This window comes from Budorcas taxicolor, chromosome 11 (genome assembly GCF_023091745.1).
Source record: "Budorcas taxicolor isolate Tak-1 chromosome 11, Takin1.1, whole genome shotgun sequence".
Classification (NCBI taxonomy): Eukaryota; Metazoa; Chordata; class Mammalia; order Artiodactyla; family Bovidae; genus Budorcas; species Budorcas taxicolor.
Window position 1 is genome coordinate 163,921,479 of NC_068920.1, and position 22,189 is coordinate 163,943,667.

At 61.9% G+C, this 22,189-nt stretch overlaps 1 protein-coding gene across 1 annotated transcript in view; it reads right to left on the reverse strand.

The window, feature by feature from the left end:
• Window positions 1-4,437: 4,437 nt before the first annotated feature.
• Window positions 4,438-22,189, reverse strand: part of BRD3 (bromodomain containing 3) — a 34,364-nt gene continuing 16,612 nt past the window's right edge. The window contains exons 4-12 of the mRNA XM_052648379.1: window positions 21,871-22,018; window positions 21,087-21,301; window positions 19,059-19,430; window positions 16,781-16,909; window positions 14,236-14,427; window positions 13,164-13,387; window positions 8,426-8,718; window positions 6,960-7,088; window positions 4,438-4,692 (exon numbers count right to left, since the gene is read on the reverse strand). Coding sequence (XP_052504339.1) covers window positions 4,577-4,692; window positions 6,960-7,088; window positions 8,426-8,718; window positions 13,164-13,387; window positions 14,236-14,427; window positions 16,781-16,909; window positions 19,059-19,430; window positions 21,087-21,301; window positions 21,871-22,018 — 1,818 coding nt within the window. The 3' untranslated portion in view covers window positions 4,438-4,576. The remainder of the gene's footprint in view (window positions 4,693-6,959; window positions 7,089-8,425; window positions 8,719-13,163; window positions 13,388-14,235; window positions 14,428-16,780; window positions 16,910-19,058; window positions 19,431-21,086; window positions 21,302-21,870; window positions 22,019-22,189) is intronic.

The window sequence follows — 22,189 nt, forward strand, 5'->3', positions numbered from 1 at the left end:
CTAGTCAGCAGACAGCATCCAGAAGGGAAGGGCTGGGTCAGACTGCATTCCCCACAGGCCACACGTCCAGCCAGAAGCATGGTTCTCACTGATAGAGCCTAGGCTTGCTTGCCGCCTCCGGTTGGGAGGCTGGAAGACAGAGTTCCTTTAAGTGGCTCCCGGAGATGAAGAGGAAGCCTGTCTCATGTCGAGTCGGGCCTGTGCAGTAAAGGCTCGCCCGTCCAGGCGCCGGGACACTGGAATCACCTAGGAGAGGAGCCTTGCCGGCATCTCTGCAGTCCTCTGACTGAAGTCCAGCTCGGGAAGGAAGCAAAGTTCTGACTTAGCTGGAATGCCTGTGCCTCCCCCTAGACTGGCCGAGGAGCGGGCCTTGGCTGGTCAGCTGCAGTCACAGAGGCGGTGGCCAGGACAGGAGAGCAGGCACTGAGCTGCTCGGTGAGCGGGAGCCGCTTTGCCTCAGGGAAGCCTGGGCGCCTGGGCTTCCCCGCCGGGGCTGGGACACCGAGGTAGGTGTGCTCAGTCCCCGACCTTGGGGAGCTCAGGCTGGGTGACGTGCCAAGGGAATACAGGGGAGGGTGGCCTCGGGCCTGGACAGCAGCCCACTGCAAGGCCTGGCTCCAACAGTCACATTTTGAAAACAGTGTCAGAACCTGCACTTGTCTCGACACCTTGATCCCTTGCTGCCAGGTTCCAGGCTGCCTGGAAGAAACCTCAGCGTGTACACTGCCCCATGTGGTTTCTTGGAAACATCCTCAGGCCAGCCGGAGGAGCACTGGATGCCTGTGGTCTCAGGAAGCACCTTAGTGTAGACGGAAGGCCCAGTGGGAGCGCCAGACAGATGATCAGGCTGGGCGGTGGGGGTGTGGGGTGGTGCCTGCGGGTCAGCCACTGGCCTGAAAAGGCAACACACAGCGCTCCCGAGGTCCTGGGGCCTCCCCAACCTGGGCTGAGGACCAGAGCCACTGGGCCGGCTGAGACCCCTTTGGGACGCTCCGGGCATTCCCACCAGGAGCTACGTGATGTTAAAACGAGGGCACCCCCTCCCCCATCACACACCAGCCAGGGGAGCGCTGGGAGCCCAGAAAGCAGAAACGGGGCCTCTTTCTTTTCTTTTTTCTTTTATTATGAAAACAAAACAAATGCCCCAGGAGAAGGGTCCATGATCACCAGAAACAGTACTTTCTACCACTTTTATTCTGTCGTGATGAGGCCAGAACTGCAGTAAACAAGCTAAAGCTACTTACATCGGACTCATTTTCAGTAACTGACATTCACAGGAATATACTAGAAACGGCACTAAAAAGTGTAAGAAAAGTTACGGTAAACTTGCATGCACATCATACAGAAAAGTAACATTTTAAATATAAAAAAAGGAAAACCTCCTGGAAGTGTTACGCCGGTATCAGGGAGCAGCGCTACACGGGCTGTAACGAATTCCTCATTGTGGGCGGGGCTCCCCCCCACCCCCACCAAACCTGTAAAAGACGGGAACGGTGCAAAAGAACAGAAAAAGCAAACAAAACGGAAAATGCATCTGAACAGCCTGTAAGCAAGATGAGTGAGCAAGGATTTCTGGAGTTCAGTTCATGGCCAAAGCCACCCCCTCAGCCCCCAGGGGTCGGGGAGACTGTTTGAAAGCCGTGATCTCGAGTCCTGCACGGGTGCGACCCAGTGAACACGGTTCCTAAGCCTCGACGGGCTGCCCTCTAGTTCTAGGGAAACTAGAACAATTTCACTTGCCCAACACAGGGGAAATGAAAACAGCAAACACCCATAGGCTGACGTCAGGGGGCGGAGGGAGTCCCCCCAAAACTCTGAAATCAGTTTTGAGTCTGGAGAGAAAGCCTAAGGAAAAACAAAAAAAAAACAATGACCTGCATCGCTCAGCTCTCCGGCAGCATCAGAGCCAGCGGATCTTTCAGCGGAAAGGAGCGGAGGTGGCTGAGAACCCCTCTTGCACCCGGAAACCAGCGGACAGGAACCGCTCCCACCACGCCCAGCACTGGGGCCCCCTGTCCCCCACAGAGCGGCTGGCAAGGGCGACCCTCCCCACTGGCAGCTGGAGGGCACCCCCGGCCACTCCCAACACCTCCAGGCCCCTGGGCTTGGATCTGCTTGTCACGCAGACCTGTGCCTGCTGCCTGTCGCCCATGAGATCCTGCTTCAGGACCCTCCAGCGTGTACCAAGTCCTTAAAGTAATAGTTTTCATTCCATTAAAGATCTGTTTAGAAAACACCTTTGAAAAACAGGGCAGCTTGTTAAAAAATGGCAAGTTTAAAATCCGTTTATATTTTTATTACAATGAGAAGTTGAATGAACTGGCTCAACACTCACCAAAGGTCAGAATCAGCGGCAGTCAGAAAAATGGCACGCCCCCATCTACGTTTTGTCAGAGTCCTACCCCATCCGAGGGCTCCTTAATCAAGGTTGGTGGCATCCAAGTGAACATTAGGAATTTTTAGAACCACCACCTGTTAGGACGCCAACAACTAGTGCCCTGATCTATCCAGAAGGGCTGTCGGGAAGAACGCGACCTCGGACAAGCAGCTGGGCTGCCCCCAGCCCCACCCCTAGCCCCTACCTCGGTGAGTAAGTGAAGCCGCTCAGTCGTGTCCGACTCTTTGCGACCCTGTGGACTGTAGCCTACCAGGCTTCTCCATCCATGGGATTCTCCAGCCAAGAATACTGGAGTGGGCTACCATTTCCTTCTCCAGGGGATCTTCCCGACCCAGGGATTGAACCCTGGTCTCCCGCATTGGAGGCAGACGCTTTAACCTCTGAGCCACCAGGGTAGATCTGCCTCGGTGAGGTCCCGTCATTTCTGTGCTAACTGAGAAGTTCATAAGCCGGGAGACCCCATGCAGTCTTGAGAGAGGGAGCCTTCCTGGGGCCAGAGGGTCCTCCAGCCTGGAGAAAGACCAGGCCAGCAAGAGCCGGGCCAGGCCGTTGCCGGCTGGTGGCTGGGAGATGTGGTGGGGCAGCAGGGGCAGCAGGGGCCGCCCCCTCCCTGGAGGTGGGGATGAGGGATGCCCCACTGGGGGCCATGAACCCTTGGCCAGAGCCACACGGCTCCGAGCTAGGCAGGTGGTGTTGTGGGTACCCCGCGCTCAGGGCCCTACGGCAGCCTCTGGAGAAAACAAAACCGAAACATAACCTTCTGTTAAACTCTGTATATTATTATTACTTTTCTTTTTTTTACAATAGAAAGGTAAAAATCAAGACTTAGATTTACTATACATTTCTTTTCCTTGCAGATTACAAAGTTTATATTATATAACTGGGGTTCCCTAAATCGAAGTCCTTTTTAAAACAGTCCTAAGAGAGACCAGAAGTGAATATAAAAGAACTAAACGAAATTAAAAAAAAAAGATGAGAATGTGCTGCAGCCGGAAGTCGTCTATTACCTGTGAGTCTCCAGATTTCACACACACACACACACACACACGCACACACGCACACACACACACGAGAAAGAACGAGAACAGAAACCCCGCAGCCCCGAGACGAGCACGCAGATGAGGTTCAGCACCGCGCAGGGGCAGGAGGCGGTAGCACCTGGGCGGGCGGCCCGCGGCCCGCGGGGCCTGGGCTCCCCTCACACCACGGAAAAGGCCTGCATCTCTGCACCTCTGTTTCTTGTTTTTAAAATGCATTTCTTTTGCGGTTTTGTTTTTCTTTCTTTTTTTTTAAAAAAAAAAGACCAATGATGCTAATAAATAAAATATTCATATATACACGAGACTGGGACGATGGTTCCGGAGTGCGTGGCAGCGGCTGGGCTGGGGACACGCGTGGGGCTGGCCTTTCGTAGAAAATTGCTGAACCTTACAAAAAGAGTCTCCTTTTTTTTTTTTTAATCTTTTCTCTATTTTTTTTTCAAAGTTGAGGTAAAAGTTTCAGTGTTTGGGAACCCTTGCGCTGCCCACGCAGCCACCGTGTTCCTCCCAGGAGCTCCCAACGTCCCGGGAGATCAGAGAGACGGCTCCTCTGCACGCCCCCTCGTCGGCTCCCCACCCGCAGAAGCTCGGGCTGGGGGCCGCGGGGACCCCGCCCTGGCCCTCACTCATGGCAGGGGTGGGCCTGGCTGTCCGCAGCCCCTGCAGAAAGAGCTGCCCTCGACGTGAGGGTCAGGGCCCAGGGCGCTCAGAGACGGAGACAAACCCCCGTCGGCGAAGCCAACAGCCTTCCCGTGCGGCACCACGTCCGAGACATTTCTGCGGGAGACATTCTCGCTGGGGCTACAGACCAGGTCGGGCGTAAGGAAAGGGGTTCTGCAAGCACCTTCAGACCACACCTCACACGCTTCCTACGGTTATCACGTTAGCGTCTGAAGCCGGCATCTCCAAGGGACTTGAGTTCAGTTACGGAGGAAAGACCTGATGCCGATTCACAGCTTCTCAAAGTCTAATGGACACACACAGAAAGATCTCGGTTGACCTATTAAAGCCAGAACTGGAAGATACCATAACACTGAAGTGAAAGAGAGCCTGCACACCATGGAACGAAAGGAGTATATTAACCGCCGGGGGGAGCGCCGCGGCGTCCAGGCGGCGGCCCGAGCCGCGCGTCCAGGGCTCACTCGGAGTCGCTGCTGTCGGAGCTGGACCCACTTGTGCTGCTGCTGCCGGACTCGGAGGAGCTGCTGCTGCTGAGCCGCGAGGGCCCCCCGGACGCGGCGGAGCCCGCCTTCTCTGGGGGAGACGCACAGGTGAGCGGCGCGCACCCCCGCACCGGCCCGCCGCCCCCGCTGCCTTTCCTGCAGCCCCCGCGCTGGCTCCACATCCCAGACCTGGGGACCTGATAAATGCTAACAGATCCACTGAAGCGAGTCAGCGCGTTGATGAGGCTGCGGGGAGTCTGTCTGATGCCTGTACCTGTCCCTGGCACAGGGCTCCCAGATCCCCCAAGACCTCCTGAGTGGGTCCCTTTAGATCACACCTGAGTTTATGCGAATGAGTGACTGGGGTGGGACCCTGAGAGCCTCGGCACTGGCTGGTCACCAGGAAGACCATGTGACTGGAGGGCGGGAACTTTCAGCTCCCCACCCCCCGCCGCCCCACCCTGCCAACCCCCCCAGTGGCCACCATCTCTGAGGGGAGGGAACTGCCATTCACTTCTTCCCAGGCCGAAGTGCATTCGGCTTTGCTGGCCTCTGAGCTGGTCCATCTAGTCAAGGCTATGGTTTTTCCTGTGGTCATGTATGGATGTGAGAGGTGGACTGTGAAGAAGGCTGAGCGCCGAAGAATTGATGCTTTTGAACTGTGGCGTTGGAGAAGACTCTTGAGAGTCCCTTGGACTGCAAGGGGATCCAACCAGTCCATCCTAAAGGAGATCAGCCCTGGGTGTTCTTTGGAAGGAATGATGCTAAAGCTGAAGCTCCAGTACTTTGGCCACCTCATGTGAAGAGTTGACTCATTGGAAAAGACTCTGATGCTGGGAGGGATTGGGGGCAGGAGGAGAAGGGGACGACCGAGGATGAGATGGCTGGATGGCATCACGGACTCGATGGACGTGAGTCTGAGTGAACTCCGGGAGATGGTGATGGACAGGGAGGCCTGGCGTGCTGCGATTCATGGGGTCGCAAAGAGTCGGACACGACTGAGCGACTGAACTGAGCTGGTTCTGCTCTCACTTCTGACACCAGATGCGTGAGTTCCTCTCACACCAGTTCTCCAGGCTCCAACACGAGCTGGGCGTCCATTCCCTCCAAAGGGAGGGAGCTGGAGGAGACTGAGCTCCAGAGAAACCCCCCGACGCAAAGGGCTTCCAGGCGCTGGGAGAGGCGCCCGACCCCTGACCTGAGCCCCAGCTGCAGCCTCTCGCCCACCTGGCTTTCCCGAGCTGTAGCCTTTATGACAAACCACCGTGCAATTCACACTCAGGACTCCCGAGTTCTGTGAGCCGCTCCAGCAAGCGTCCCCACCTGAGCAGAGGGTGCCGGGGGTTCCCGATTCACAGCCCGGCAGTCAGAAGCACGGGAGAGGCCGGGGACTTGTACCTGGCATCTCAGCCCTCACCCTGCAGGTTCTACACCATCCCCGAGGACATAGCGTACTGGACTGAGCAGCTGGACGCCCAGCTCATGCTGGAGCCTGGAGAACTGGTGTGAGAGGAACTCACACAGCTGGTGTCAGGAGTGGGAGCAGAACCAGTTCAGAGGCTAGCACAGCTGAACGCACTTGGGCCTGGGAAGGAGTGAGTGCCGCCGACCGAGAGGCACTGACGGGCTGAGGGGGGCGGGCCGTCCCCCCGGGCAGGTGGCTCTGAGCCATAACCGCATGCCCACCTGCCCCGCCCTCCCCGGGGTTGATCCAAGGGAACCCTCAGCCGCCGGTGGCAGGGGGCGGGCCCCAAGGCCCACCCTGGCACCGGGCAAGCAGGGCCAGGCAAGGCCGTGGCAGCTGGCTGCTACATGGCCAAGACTGAGCCTCGAATCTGACCACCACCCGGGTAGGAAGAAAGGGACGTTCCTTTTCCTACAGGCTCCAGAGAAAGGAGGCAAGGAGTCGAAGCACCTGCTCACCAAAACCGAGATCCCAGAGTCCACAAAGCGCGTGGTCCGGGGCGGGAAGTCAGCCCCTCTCCCCGCCCGCCATGCTGGCTAACTTGCTGGGCACTAATATCCCTCTCTGGGTGCAACCAGGAAGCTCACTGCTGGGGGCCAGGACCCTCTGAAGCTGCAGGGTGGGACCCTAGTCCCTCCCATGTCACGGAGTCCAGCCCCCCACAGACCACGGCTGGGCCCTTCCAAAACGGCCGCTCCCAGGAGCTCCGCAGAGTGCCGCTTTCCCACGTGCCTGCCACCTGCTCAGCCTCAGAGCCCCATCCGCAGGTAAGGAGATCAGGGTTTCGGGGGGTCGACAGCCTCCTCTGGGACACGCAGCGTGCTATGCAGCGGAGCCACAGCTCAAGCCCGCGACCCTCTCCCCCGCCCCGAGTGGCGCGGGGGCGGCCCTACCTCTCTTGGCTGGCTTCTTGCTGTTGCTCAGCTGCCCGCTGACATCTTGCAGCCGCCTCTCCAGCTCCTTCTTCTTCTCCTGAGCCAGCTCCTCCTTCGACTTGGCTGCCTGCTTCTTCCCGCTCGTGGCTGTGGGAGAGCAGGGCACTGTGGCTGCGGCAGGGCGGGCGGGTGGGTGGGCGGCACAACCCCCAAGGGCGGATGCCCAGCCCCCCAAGGCAGTGCCCCTGCCCACCTGGACGGAGCCCCTGCCACAGGCAAAGCTCCGGAACTGTCACAGAACTCCTGAGGTGGGACTGACCGCCCCCTGCTGCAGGCCGCAATGACTTGAAGCCCTGACCCCACCCCTCCTCCAACTCCTGGCTTTCCTTCACTGTGGCTGAGGCCCTCCCAAGGCTCCACCCTGGAGCCCTGTCCACTGCCTGGCACACCTGCGCCAGCACCACTGAGTCCACAGGCCACTTACGGAGGGTCAAATGTGCCAGGACCACAGAGGGCAACAAGATGCCCCATCCAGAAGGCTGCCCCCCTCAGAGCAAGTGAGGTGCAAGTGGCCCAGGGGACCACACGCAGGAGCAGTGCACCCTGAGTGTTCCTCAGGGCTGCCTGGGGCTGCCTGGGGCTTGCCCTCCCTCCCACTGACCCAGGCAGCGACTCATCCCCATGCAGTGGCTCCTGAGCCAGTGCACTCATCTACCCTGGGAGTCCTTTGGACCCGCAACCCCAGTCTGCTCAGGCAGGGAACCACTGACAGGTGACCTGCAGTCAGGCCCTAAATGGAGGGCCTTAGCCAGCATCTGAGTGAACGTGGCTGGAGCCAACCCCCGGGGCCCTGCCTGCTTTAGTGAAGACCAGGCATATAAGCACTACCCACCTGCCCAGGGGCTGGGAGCTAATTCGGGGGTCTTGCCTGCTTTACTAAAGGCCGGGGCATACGAGCGCTACCCACCTGCCCAGGGGCTGGGAGCTAATTCGGGGGTCACGCCTGCTTTACTGAAGGCCGGGGCATATGAGTGCTGTCCACCTGCCCAGGGGCTGGGGGCTAATTCAGGGGTCTTGCCTGCTTTAGTAAAGGCCGGGCATACAAGTGCTGCCCACCTGCCCAGGGGCTGGGAGCTAATTCGAGGGTCTCGCCTGCTTTACTGAAGGCCGGGGCATACAAGCGCTGCTCAGCTGCCCAGGAGCAGGGGGAAGAAGGGCTCTGGCTGGGGAGCGGCTGGCAGCCAGTCTCAGCTAAGCCCCCATCCCGAGGTGAGCAGACGGACACTGTGCCCTTGCATCCTGGGGGCGTGAGGCAGAAGGCGGGGGAGGAACCCGGAGCTGCGACCCACTGCCCGGCCCCCCACGACTCTCAGGGCTGCCTGGCTTTCTGCTCCGGGGCGGAAGGAGGGACGGTGCGGGGTGGAGGGTGGGAAGCAGACAGACAGAGGTGGGCCACAGAAACACGCTCGGCCCCGCCAACTTACAGAACGGCTTCCTCTGCTTTTTCTGCAAGCAAGACTTGACGTATCTCTCCAGCTCCCGCAGCGTGGTGGGCTTCAGGGTCTCGAAGTCGATCTCGATCTCGTCGGGGTTGGAGTCCCGCAGCGAGGGCTCCCGCGACTGGATGATGTGCACCACGCGGCCCAGCTTCTCCCCGGGCAGCCGGTTGATGTCCAGGCTCAGCTGCCGCTTCTCGTCATAGCTCATGGGCAGCCCCTCCTCCTCCTCCTCCGAGTCGTAGGAGGCTGACGCCTGCTTGCCGCCCTTCTTCGGCTGTCTGAGGCAGAAGGCAAGGGGCGTCACGGCGCGGCATCCCGGCCCCCACCCAGCCCCTGCCCGGCACCCAGCCTCCGCCGAGCTCCACCCCCAAGACACCGACCCTCGCCCACTGGCCCTCGTCTTCTCCAGGACCAGGAGGTCTTCCCAAGGAGCAGCCCCAGTGGCACCCAGGCAGAGGAACCGGGCCACTGCCCGGGACGCACCTGCATCTCCAGGGACGCGGAGACCCTGCTTCAGAGCTCAGAGGCCCCTCCAGCTCAGGGAGGCCTTGGCCAGGAGACAGCCACGGCGGGCAGCCCCCCTCGACGCCCCACAGAGGCAACAAGTGCAACAGGCCAGACCCCGTATTCAAACACCCCCAAAGAAGGCAAGAGACGGAGCAGGGGGGGCAGGCTGAAGGGACGCACAGAAAGTAGCGTGATGGTGGACAGAAGCCCTGGGCGGCGACTTAAAAGCAGAGACGTCGCTGTGCCGACAAAGGCCCGTCTAGTCAAAGCTGTGGTTTTTCCAGGAGTCGTGTATGGATGTGAGAGCTGGACCATAAAGAAGGCTGAGGGCCGAAGAACTGATGCTTTCAAGCTGTGGTGCTGGAAGAGACTCTTGAGAGTTCCCTGGACTCCAAGGAGATAAAACCAGTCAGTCCTAAAGGAAATCAACCCTGAATATTCATTGGAGGGACTGACGCTGAAGCGCCAATATTTTGGCCGCCTGATGGGAAGAGCTGACTCATGAGAAAAGACCCTGATGCTGGGAAAGATTGAAGGCAGGAGGAGAAGGGGACGACAGAGGATGAGATGGTTGGATGGCGTCATCAATTCAATGAACATGAATTTGAGTAAGCTCTGGGAGTTGGCGATGGACAGGGAGGCCTGGCGTGCTGCAGTCCATGGGGTCAGAAAGCGTCAGACACAACTGAGCCAGTGAACAACAGACGAAAATCCAACTGAATCAATAATTACATCAAAGACAAATGGTCTAAACATACCAACTAAAAGGAAGAGATGGTCAGACTGGGTAAGAACCAAGACCCAACTTCTAGGCTGTCTACACAAACCCCTCCTTAAAATAGAAGAGGTAGGTTAGAAGTAAAAAGATAGGGGGAAAATATACCATGTATATGTTAATCGATCAAAACTCCAGCAGCTGTAACAACCTCAGACAAAGCAGACTTCAGAAAACCGAATATTACCGGGAAAAAGAGAAACACTGTTGTAACGATAAAACCTCAGCTGGCCAAGAAGGCAGCGCAGCTCAACATGCCTGCTCATCTGAAACCGAGCTCCAAGATATATAGACAAAACTGGCAGAAATCAAGGGAAATAGGGAAACACGCAATTCTACGTAGCGAATTCAATGATTTTCTCTCGATAATTAACGGAACCAACCAGCAAGGATACAGACGACCCCAGCACCACTATCAACTAAACTAACTTTCTTTTTCTTACACACACACGTCTCTGTGCTCTTCACGCTCTTCTCCCGTTTATGCCGTCACAGAATAGCGAGGAGAGTCTCCTGTGTTACACTGCAGGCCCTAGCTGGCTAGCTATTTACTTTCCCCCCATTTCCTCCGTGTGATTCATTTCTTTCTGGTCATGCTGGGTCGTTGCCGCTGCGTGTGGGCTTTCTCTAGCTGTGAGTGGACCTTTGTGACGGCCTCTCTTGTCGTAGAGCGCGGGCTCGAGGGTGTGTGGGCCTTGGTGGTCACGGCACACAGGCTTAGCCGCTCCACGGCACGTGGGAGGTTCCCGGATTAGGGCTTCAACCCGTGTACCCTGCACCGGCAGGCGAATCCTTCGCCGCTGAACCACCAGGGAAGCCCAGCTATCTAAGCAGTGTGCGCACGTCAATCCCAAACTCCCAGGCTAGCCCTCTCCTCCACCTGTCCCCTCCCTGCCAACCATAAATTCATTCTCCAAGTTCGTGAGTCTGTTTCTGTTTTCCAGTAAATTCATTTGTGTCCCTTCTTTTAAAAATGTTTTAAATCTTCTGACTGACAGTTATACAGTGTTCCACCCAACAGCAGGAGAAGACACATTCTTTTCGAGTATACATGGAATGTTGACCAAGACAGAGACCATGTTCTGGGCCATAAAACAGATCTTAACAAAAATTTCAAAATGCTGAAAACATGCAAAGTATGTTCTCTGACCCTGGAAATCAGTAACTGAAAAATATCTTGAAAAGTCTCTAGATATCTGTAAGTTAAAACATACTTTTAAATACCCGTGGTCAAGAAAGAAACCTGAAGAGACTTACAAAATGTTTTGAACTTAAATGAAATCACAACAAATCACATTTGTGGGGAATGTACAGCCAAAGCAGTGTTTAGACACAGACTCGTAGCATCGGACGCTTAAACTGGAAAAGAAGGTCTGGAAAAGAAGGTCTGGAACTTCAGCGGTTAGGACTGGGCTTCCACTGCAGGGGAGCAGGTCTGAGCTCTGGTCAGGGGATTAAGATCCCGCGTGGCTCAGGGCCAAAACACAGAACAAAGAAAAAGAGGGGAAAAAAATCAATCATCTAAGCTTCTATTTTCAAGCTAGAAAAAGAAAAGCAAATTAAGTCCATATCAAGCAAAGGGAAATAATAAAAGTAAGACCAAGGTGAAAGAAAAAGAAAATAGAAAAGGCAAGGAAGTCAAACGCTGGTTCTTTGCACAACGAACGGAACTGACCAAATTCTCCAGATTCACCAGGAAACAGATGCGAATTACGGACACAAGGAACGGAAAAAAAAAAAAGGCACATTGGTACAGACCCTGCAGAAAAGGGGGCGTTACAAACCAACCCACCACGATGAGAGAACACAGGCCACGCCAGTAACCGGACTCCCTGTATCTACTGAAAGGGCTGAACTCACGGCTGAAGACCTTCCCACCGTGAAACCCCAGGTCTAGATGGGTTCACGGTGAACCATCTCGCACGCTTAAGAATCCCGATTCTGGGGGCTTCCCCCGTGGCTCCGTGGTAAAGAATCCACGTGCTGAGGCAGGAGACACGGGTTCGACCCCTGGTCGGGGAAGACCCCACGCGCCACAACTACCGGGCCCACGCTCCAGAGCCCGGGGGCCACCAGCCCTGCAGCGCACCGCAGAGCAGCCACTGCAGGGAGAAGCCCGACCCTGCAACTCGCGAGCAGACCCCCTCCAGCAACGAGGACCCAGGACAGCCAACGACAAAAGAAGAAGCAGGACGCCAGCTCTGCAAGCCTCCCCCAGGAGACGGCGGAGAGCACCTCCCCAGTCACCGCTGAGGCCGGCAGCCCGCCCCAGGAGACGGTGGAGAGTACCTCCCCAGTCACCGCTGAGGCCGGCAGCCCGCCCCAGGAGACGGCGGAGAGCACCTCCCCAGTCACCGCTGAGGCCGGCAGCCCACTGACACCAAAACCAGAGACAGGACAGGGCGCCGATTCCTGCCTCACCACAAGCGGGAGGCACGGACAAGCCCTGACCGCGCTCACTGCCCGCCCGCTGCTGGAGCCCATGCCCCGCGCTCCACCGGCCCCTCCTCCGTCCAGGGACCAAAGCCAGTCCACTCGGCCGCACCAACAGCTCTTGAAGCCACAAGCCTCCACCCCAGCCAACGGGCACGCCGGCCCCTCCTGTCTGCAGGACCACACCAGCCTCTAGGGGTGTCCTTCTGCCCACTCTGCCCCCTGCGCCTCCCTCCTCCGCTCCGGCTTCATCTGCTCAGAGGATAAGCCGCGAGCCCCTGAACGAAGCCCGTCAGCCTCCGCAGCCTCAGCTCTCCCCTCCTCCCAGGCCTCCTGGGCGGCGCCCCGCTTGTCCCAGTCCCCACGAGGGACACGTCCTCCTCCCCGGCACAGCTCTGTGCCCGCTGCCCCTCCCGGCTCCTCGATCTCCATCCTGCCCGTCTGTGCAGCTGGATGGAGGCGGCCTAGGGAGGTCTCCTCACCTGGGGAGGCTTCTCCCCCGTCCTGGGAGGAGCCCCCGGGCCCCACACACCTCCCCGTGCCGTCCCTGCCGGTCTGTTGCCAGCAATCCTCGGGGCGGCGCTGGGCCTCGGCGGGAACCAAGGAAAAGCCGTGGGGCCCACGGAGCTGCTCACCGAGGGGCACCACCCCCTCCTGACCCTGCACGTACCAGGTGACCTGGGAACGGGGTGCCCAGAGCCCAACACACCCCCAAAGAAAACCTCTGCCCAGATCAGGAAAACGTCCCCAAGACCGCGACTCTAGAGGTTTCCACACCTGTCTTGAGGCCAGCCCCCCAGGAGTGGAGCTCTGCCCTCTAGAGCCCATACCCTTCCTGACGCCCGGCGGAGCCCTCGCTGGGTCCCTACGGTCTCCCCACAAGGGAGGGCAAGACGAGGTCTACCAATGCCCCCACACACCGCCCCTTCTCCCGATAGCCCAGCATCCAGAGCCCCACGCCCAGCACCCCCACCAGCCGGTGCCCAGCCCGCTCGGCGCGGAGCCCACCTGCTGGCCGCGGTGGTGCTGTTGGCCTTCTTGGCGGGCGCCTTCTTCTGCGGGGCCTGCTTGGCGGGCGGGGCGGCCTTGGCCCGCTTCTCGTCCTCGGCCTTGACCTTGTGCCGCTCCTTGTCCTTGTCCTTCTTCTTTTTCTCCTTCTTTTCCTTCTTTCTCTTTGGCTTGTTCACTGGCGCCTGAGACAGGGCGGCCAGCTGCTCGTGCACGGCCTTCAGCTGGAAGACACGGGCCGCCGGGTGAGGACTCCGGGCTGGGCGGAGGGAGATGCTCCAGGAAGGCGCTTAAACCACCTACCCCAGGGAGAACATCCACAGCCGAGCTCGTGGGCAAGCCACTGGGGCGCCACATGGCAGGACTGCGGGGCAAATGTTGCGCAGGGCTGGCAGCCAACACCAAACGAGGCCTGCAGGCGGCGGGCAGCGTGCACGCGCTCCACACGTCCCTCACCCCAGCAGCCCCTCAGGGCGCTCAGGAGCTCTGGGAGCCACACTCCACAGGTGAGGAAATGGTGACCCCAGCCTTCAGCAGGTGGACGGGCAGGATGGGGACGCTGCGCACGCCGACCCCAGCCCGTGAGCCCCCATGGGGCTCAGCTCAGCTGGCCAGCCCCTCGGGCTGCGGCAGAATCACCACTACTCACCGTCTCCTCCTTGCCAGAGAGCCCCCCGGGAATCTAGCACCTCTTGCTCCAGTCTTGCACAGAAGGAGCGTGAAGGGGGGTGGGAGCAAACCTCAGGGGTCAGAGGCGGAGGCAGGACAGCCCCGTTTCCACCTCCAAGAGGTAGACTCTGGGGGCCGCGCGACTGCAGCCCCTGCAGACCTTTCTGGAGCAGAAGAGGCTCCAGGGGCATCCCAACACAGGCGGGCTCACGGGGCCCCAGGCCTGTGGGCACTGGCAAGGGGGCCCTGGAGCTGACGCCTTTCCCGGGTCCCCTCCCAGCCACGCCGGGCAAGGACGGCTGTGGCTGGGGACGGGGCGGCGGCTGGGGCAGACCTTGGGTCAGGGGCCGGCGGGGACGGGCCACGGTCCTGCCCAAGCCCCCCGTCCCGCACGGCCGCTCACCTGCTCCTGCAGCTCCGCCAGCCGCGTGGCGCGCTCCTCCTCCGAGTCCGAGCTGCCCGAGTCCGACGAGCTCTCGTCGCTGCTGCGGCTGCTCTCCATGCCCTTGCTGACCACGGGGGCCGCAGGCGCGGGCAGGGCAGGCGCCTCCGCTGGCTCGTCCGGCATCTTGGCGAAGCGCATCTCAAACACGTCCTGCGGGAGAGCAGGGGCAGCCTGGGTCCCAGCACCTGTGGGCAGCCCCGGGGCGCGGGGAGACGGCCAGGCCTGCCCAGGGCGCCTGCTCCCTGCCTCCCTCCCTCTGTCCCTCCCTCCCAGGCAGTGAGCACGGCCCCGGACTAGGGGCACAGGGCCAGCAGCTGCGGACACAGCCCTGCAGGAGCGGGCACCCAAGTGCCTGCCTCCTGTAAAAGACAGGCAAGTCCTTTCCGCTCCGGCTCCAAGGCTGCCACCTACTGCCAGATAGTGAGAGGCCTGCCCGGGAGCTCAGGCCTCTCCTGGGCCCCCGACACCGGGTCTGAGAGCCACTCACGCTCTCCCATCTCTCTGTCCGGTGGTGTCGCTGGAGCATCCCACCTCGTTCTTGGGGCGGGGTCCAAGAGCTGGACCCTCAAAGGGTCCAGTTCAGTCAAAACAGCCAGCAGCTCCTGCACAGCCCTGGGAGCACGCTCAGCGAAGCCCCCCTCCCTGGTGGGAGCACGCTCGGCGAAGGCTCCCTCCCTGGTGGGAGCACGCTCGGCGAAGGCTCCCTCCCTGGTGGGAGCACGCTCGGCGAAGGCTCCCTCCCTGGTGGGAGCACGCTCAGCCAAGGCTCCCTCTCTGGTGGGAGCATGCTCAGCGAAGACACCCCCTCCCCCGGCAGCCCAGGCTCATCTCAGACAGGCTGAATGGCAGGCAGTGAGCCTTCCCCGCCTGGCTCCTGTGCCTGACACCACACACGCCTGGCTCACACGCAGAGCCACATGAGCGGGTGTCCGGCTCTGGGAGGAGCTGCTCTGGGTCCCGGCCCCCCAGAATCTCCTGCTGGAGTCCAGGCAACAACATGCAGGAGGCACGCAGCCACCTTGGTCCGGCCTGCTCTGTCCTGGTTGGGGGTGGGGATTGGTCAACCTCAGACTGCTGCAGAGTCGGGCTCTAACCCAACTGCGGTGTCACGACAGTCATCAGCAGGTAAGGGTCCCACACCGGGGAGACCCCCTTCAGTTGGACCAGAACCAGACCCAGCCGCTGCCCTTGGCCCAAGGGCCGCCTGGCTTCCTCATGGGGCAACTTACAAGGTTCAGGGGTGTCAAAGAGCAGTGAGAGCATGGGGCTGGGCAGAGCCTTCTGGGGTCCGGGCCGGGGTCTGAAACCGTGGGTCCGGGCGGCTCCCTCTGGGAGCCCTGGGACCCCAGGACGGCTCTGTGCCCACCCCAGCGGGAGCCACAGAGCGGGCAGCAGCCAGCGCCCCCAGGCAGGAGGAAGGGGGGGAGCCAGGATCCAGAGGCCCAGAAGGAGGACCCCTGCCACCCCCATCTGGGGCTGGGTGAGCAAGGACGTGTCTGAGTGACTGTACAAGGTTTACAAAAGGGTTCTGAGCAAGAGATGGGGGGTGTCTTAACAGAACACCATGCTAGGTCCTGTGAAAAGAGAGCTCCTGGGACAGAACACACGTCCACAGGGTCTCTCTTTCTTCTAAACAGAAGGCTTTCTGATTTTATCCCATGTGAAATATAGGTGCTCTTATTTACAAAGGGATTCCCTGGTTGCTCAAAAGGTAAAGAATCTGCCTGCATTGTGGGAGAACCTGGGTTTGATTTCTGGGTGGGGAAAAATCCCCTGGAGAATGGCAACCCACTCTAGCGTTCTTGTCTGAAGAATCCCAGGGACAGACAAGACTGGCGGGCTGCATTCCACGGGGTCGCAAACAGCCCAGGTGGTCGCAGAGACAGCAGACTCCGCGTGCCGGCCCCCACGGAAACCCGGGTCAGCCTGCAGACTGACAGACGAGCATGCGCGTGGGTACACACACACACACACACTCGTGGCGTGTGTGAGAGCTGTGCACACACGCAAGGGCCCGCCACTGAAGGCCAGTCTGTGCTTCCCCGCAGGCCCCACGCTCCCACGTCATCAGCAAAGCCACGAGCCATTGCTTGGCAGGACAGCCGCAGGCCCCGGCACGCAGCGACGCGCATGGAGCAGCCTCCTCTCTGCCCCCAGCCCCCCAGAATGTCTGCGGGCCCACCTCTGCGCTGCCGCCCACTGGAGCCTGCACTCCCCGGAGGCGGGGACTGGCTGGCGGGCTGCCTCATCCCTGGGGAGCAGGCCCAGGGCCTGGCGGCCACTCAGCCACCACTCAAGAACGTGCTCGTGGGTGAAGTCCCGGGACCCCCCAACCCTGCACCTTCCCCGGCTGGATGCTCCCAACACCCCCCCCGAGCGGCGCCGCCCGCCAGCGCTAGGCTCATGGGTGAGGTCCCGGGACACCCCCCAACCCTGCGCCTTCCCCGGCTGGATGCTCCCGACGCCCTCCCCGAGTGGTGCCGCCCGCCAGCGCCGGGCTCACCTGCAGCTTCCTGGCCATGGCCACCACCTCGTGGTCCGGAGGGTTGTACTTGTAGCAGTTTGAGAACATCAGCCGGATGTCGGCCGCGAAGCCCTGCGCGTCCGGGTACTCGCGGCTGTCCATCTTCTTCTGTAAGACACACGCCACGGGCGTAAGGCACTGCCAGGCCTCAGGGCCCGCCCCAGGTCCAGCGCCAGCCCAAGACCGTGCCTGGGAGCCCGGAAGAGAGGGGAAGGGAGGCTTGGAGGGGAAGGCCCGGGGGCCCGGGAGCGAGGCAATCCCCGGGGAGAAAAAAAGGGCGCTCACAGGAGTCAGCTCCCGCAGCCACCACCCGCCCCATCCTCACCCCAAACCCCAGCTCTACGTCCTGTCTGATTTTTCACACATCCGTGTCCCTGTTGGCAGGGGCTCTGGCAGGGAACGAGCAACTTGTGGCAGGAAGTCACCCTCCGCTCGTTTAGGGGGTGACTCAGCTCTCGCAACGAGACCTTTAATTTTCTCCCCGGAGAATCCAGGTGCTGTTGGCCAGCCTGCCTCACAGTGGCACCAACTGTCCCACTGCCGCCGGGATACAGACAATGGGCACCACAGCGGGGGACGGGGTGCGCCCAGACGGGCAGCTGCATGGAGGCAGCAAGGTCAGGGCAGTGGCTCTCGAGGCGTGCGCTGCCTGGGCCTGGCTGGGTTCACGTGGAGCTCATGTGTCAGGGACCTCGTGTTGGGGGTCTGAGGTGCCCATTTATCCTGGGGGCCGGAGCCCAGCCACCTACCCCGCCTGCACCCAGAGCGACAGAGTCCTGGCCTAGGAGGAGGGGCAGCTGGTGGTCAGACTCCAGGACCTGCAGCCCCTCCAGCCCAGCACACATCACCCTCCTCTGCCCTCTCAGGAGCTTCCAGCAACACTGGGGCTGCTGGGCTCCAGCCCTCTGCACAACCTCCTCACTCCAGAGCAGCTCAGCAAAGGGGCACCCGAGACTCTCTCAGCACCTGGACAGTCTTCGACTTCGGGCCTAATTTGACTGCTGGCCACCGTCCTGATGCACCTCAGAGCCTGGGAATCACTGCCCCACTGACAGAACCTGCTGGCAAAGAGCCAGCCTGAGCCAGGAGCTGCTCAGGAAAGACGCGACCGAACCGTCAGCAACAGTCACCCCTGGGGAAGGGGGGCGGTAGAGCCAGAGGGGGGCTTCCCTCTGCTGCTCGGCTTGCGTCCTGACCCGCTGTTCACGTCGTACAGACGAAACATCAGCCCAGGAAAAGCAGCTGGTGCTGCGGGGCTCCCAAAAGAGGCAGGGCCCCCGGAACACTATGTGTGTCTGAGGAAGGCGGCGTCTGCCCTTGTGACCAGGGAGAGGGTCAGAGAGGGGGAGGAGGCCGCTCGGCCGCCCAGCCCAGCAGGCTCCCCGGGAACCCCTGCCCTGGATGGCCGGGCCTGCCCTGCCCCTAGTGGGGAGCGAGACTTCCAGAAGGAGAGTCTGTCCCAGGGCAGCATTTGCCCAGCCGGGGCAGAATGGCTGAGACTGGCAGCTCAGGGCCCCAACCCCACAGGGGTAAGGAATCCCCTCTCCCCTCTGTTGGGGCAGCTTCGCAGGTCCACACACACCCATGTGCTGGGGATACGCCTCAGACCTCAGAGATTGCAGCCGGCTGAGGAAGCAGAGCGGTGTCGGGCCTGGGCCTCCTCATCCACGCAGGGAAGACCCCTCAGGAGCTCACAGCCCCTATCTCCTGCCCCCGGGGCTGCCACCAGCCAGGAGGCCCCCTCCATGCCTGCCTGGCCCAAGCTTGCTCTTCTCTGCTTGTCCACACCTGGCCTGACCCACTGCCATGCCCACAAACGCCAAGGGAGAAGCCCCCAGGGTAAGGAGACCCTGGTGCAGGGCCTGAGAGGGCGGGGGTCCTGGGGTCAGCTCCGCTATGGCCTCCTCCAAGACCTGCATCTGTCCTGGGATGGGCTGGGGCGCGAAGGGCCTCCTTGCCTAGAGTTACAGAGACCCTCAAACGCAGCAGGACAGGAGGAGACGGGGGAACCAAAGCGGCTCAACAGAAAGAGGTGACGGGAAGCCACGGGACCAGAGGGGACGAGGCAGAGGACAGCGCCCTGCCAGCCCCTGCCGGGGGCCCGGGCCAGGCCTGAGGCCCTGTGTGCTGCTGCGGGCGGGCCGAGGGAGCCGGGCAACGACCTGGGGCCTGCAGAACCGCCCCTGGGCCGCCCGGGACAGCGCCGTGGCCTTGGCAGGTCCGGCGGGCCGCACAGACGGGGGGGCCGGCCGCCTACCTTGACGGTGCTCAGGTCCATCGGGTGCTTGATGATGTCGTGGTAGTCGTGAAGCTCCAGGGCCTCGGCGTCCACCGGCTTGTAGAAGGGCCAGGCGTAGGCCGCGTGCTTCTTGGAGAGCATCTCCTTGAGGATGCTGTCGCAGTGGCGCAGGTGCTCGGAGAGCCGGCCCTTCTTGCCCGCGTGCTGCGGCACCTCGCCGTCCTCCAGGTCCTTCTTGGGCGGCTTGATGGGGCGGCCCCCGCTCTCCCGTCGCGCCACCACCTTGGCCTGCTTGGGGTCCGAGAGCGGCGGGGGCGACTCGCTGCGGCTGGCTGTGATGGCGGACGTCGTGGGCGTGGTGGTGTCCGCTTTCCGCTTCACGCCCTTCTTCTGCGACAGCAGAGACGGCTGTGAGCTGGGGAGCCGCCGCCCGCAGGGGGCGGGGATGACCAGGACCCGCCCGAGGGCGCTCCTGGAGCGCGGACCGCCCACCAGGCGGAGCAAAGCGAGGGCATGCAAGGCCACCGCCGCTCTCCCAGGGCCCCCGCGCCACACAGGACACCGAGGCTCAGAGGGGCCCCGGCGCCTGCCCGAGGTCACACAGCTGGCGGTGGTGAGGCTGCACTCTGAGGCTGCCGGGCCCCGAGGCCCCACGCCCACAGGGGTGCTCGTCAACCTGAGACACATCACGCTGCCCCCTTGTGGCCACACCTGTGCCCAGATCACAGCTTAGGGGCCTGCAACACCAGGGGCCCGCAGCGAGCAACACGGGCATCCAGTGGGGCTCAGGGACAGCAGAGATGAGAGACCCCTGCGGGTCAGAGGCTGGAGGGGCGCCCCAACATGGGCCTCAAAGTGGGTGCTCCGCCGACAGTGGCAGCCACAGGACGAGGGGCCGGGAGGAGCATGCGGGCGGCGGGGTGGGGGGCTGGAGACACCAGCAGGGGCGCAAGGTCTGGGAGCTGGGACCCCGGGGCAGAGCGCTGTGCATGTCCGGAGCTGACCCTAGGAGCGGCTACCCACCCAGGGAGGGAACGCCGAGGCAATCCGCCCGCCCCTGCTGGGTGGGCACCATGGGGAGAGCGTGTCGAGTACCTGGGCAGCCAGGGTGCAGAGCCACCCCGAGACCAGCTCAGGGTTCCCCCCGCCTCCCCGCTATCAGGCGGGCGGGACGGCCCCCGGGAGCCAGGAGCACCCGGCCAGTGGCCTCCCCGGGGTCCACAGCGTGCACGCCACCAAGGCCAGCTACCGAGGGCGCCACCCCAGCCAAGCCCCTGCCCCCAGGCCAGCAGGCGCGAGCCAGCCAGCCACACACACACACGTCACGGCGCCGAGGGCAGGCCAAGCACGCACCGGGGGGCCCCAGGGCTCATGGGGCCGCGGCAGACAGGACATGCTCCAAGGCAGCAGGGCGCTGGGCAGGACGGCCTGCCAGCACCGCCCAAGGGCAGGCAGTGGAGGCTGCGGGGCAGGGCGAGCGGCGTTTTACCTTGGGGGAGCCATTTAACCCCTCTGAGTGCCCGCCTCCTCATCTGAAAGATGGGGGAAACACTGCCTGCCCCCGAGGGTCGCTGTGAGGGTCAAACTGGAGAAGACGGCGTGTGTCAGTGGGCGTGGGACCCTCGGCCATCCCTGCTGGCCGCGGGCCTCGCGGAAAGCAAGCGCTCCAAGCCCAGGCCCTGCGGGGGAGGCTCCCGGCAAAGCCAGGGAGGGGCGTGCACAGAGGCCGCCGTCGCCCTCCCCACACCAACTGCTGGAAATCCAAGCATGCCCTCACCCCCTGCACGCCCTGCGGGGAACCCATGTGTACCACAGAGGTCAGAGACGCCGAGGGCCCAGCCCAGCCGCCCTCGCCAGCTGTGTGACCTGCGGCTCCAAGCGTCGGTGTCGGGAATCGCGGCCCACTCCGCAGGCGTGGGCGGACGGGACCGGTCCAGAGGCCCGTGTGCCCAGTGCGCCAGGGGCAGCCTGTGCCCGGGGAAGGGATAGAGCGCTACCCCTGACCCACCCACAGCCACCCGCGCCCGGGACCCGAGGAAAGCTCACCTTTACGACGGGCGGCGTGGGAGGGACCACGGGGATGATGGGCGTGGCGGGGGGAGGCGGGGCAGCAGCCGGGGGGACAGGGACCGATGTGGCGTTAGCGGTGATGGTTGGCACGGGGGTGGCAGCGATGACAGGCGTCTGGGAGACTGTGGGGGGGACGCTCTGGAAGGGGGTCGCCGGGCAGACGGAGGACACGGCCGCCACTTGCTGCGAGCCTAGAGGGCAGAAGACAGGAGGTGGAGCTGTCGGACCGGCCCCTCCTCCCAAGACCCTGGCCATCACCCTCACAGTGGCCGTCTTTGAGGCCGGAGTGAGTGAACCAGGATGGGGCGTGCGGTCCGGGAGGTCACAGTCTGGGAGGGCAGAGCCCGGGGCTTAACCCGGGTCCCCCAGGCTGCGTAACCAGCCACCGCCCCGCCTCTCCGGAGGATGGGCCCCTCCTGGGCAGCTCTCCATGGGGACACACCTTGGTTCTGGGTTCCCAGGGCAGGGAAGGCTGTCCCCGGGCTCCCAGTGCCAACCCTAAACCTCCACCACTCGCGGACCATTCACAGAGAACACGCTGCGCGCTGGGGAGGCAAGGTCCTTGACGGGGACACAGGAGCAGAGTGGCCCCAGAAGGGGCAGCCTCCGAGCCAGGGCCAACGGGGAGGAGCCTGGGGTCCCAGCAAGGCAGGCAGCCCGCAGGCCACACAGCAGAGCTCCCGGGCCCGACCGCTGTCAACCGCGTGGGGAGGGGCCGCTCTCGTCGGCTCTGGGAGGCGGGCACCCCCACCCCCTTCACCTGCGCTCTGCGTTCCCGAAGAGGGTTTCCGGCCTTTGCCCTTTGGAGCAGGGGGCAGTAACTCAACTTCCTCCTGGGGCATCTGAGCCACTTTTTGCAGAAAAATTTTCTCTAAGGCTTGGGCCATGAGCACTATGTCATCTGTGGGCTGAAGACACAGGAGAAGCAGGGTCACGCGCTGGAAAGGAGCCGCGTTGCTTACAGCAAACGTGCAACCGCTGCTCAAGAAAAATATGTGTTTAAAAAGTTGTCAAGGGATCTGGCGGGGCAGGAGGAAAGCAACAGGGATACGTTTTAACACAGAAACTCTCGCAAGAAC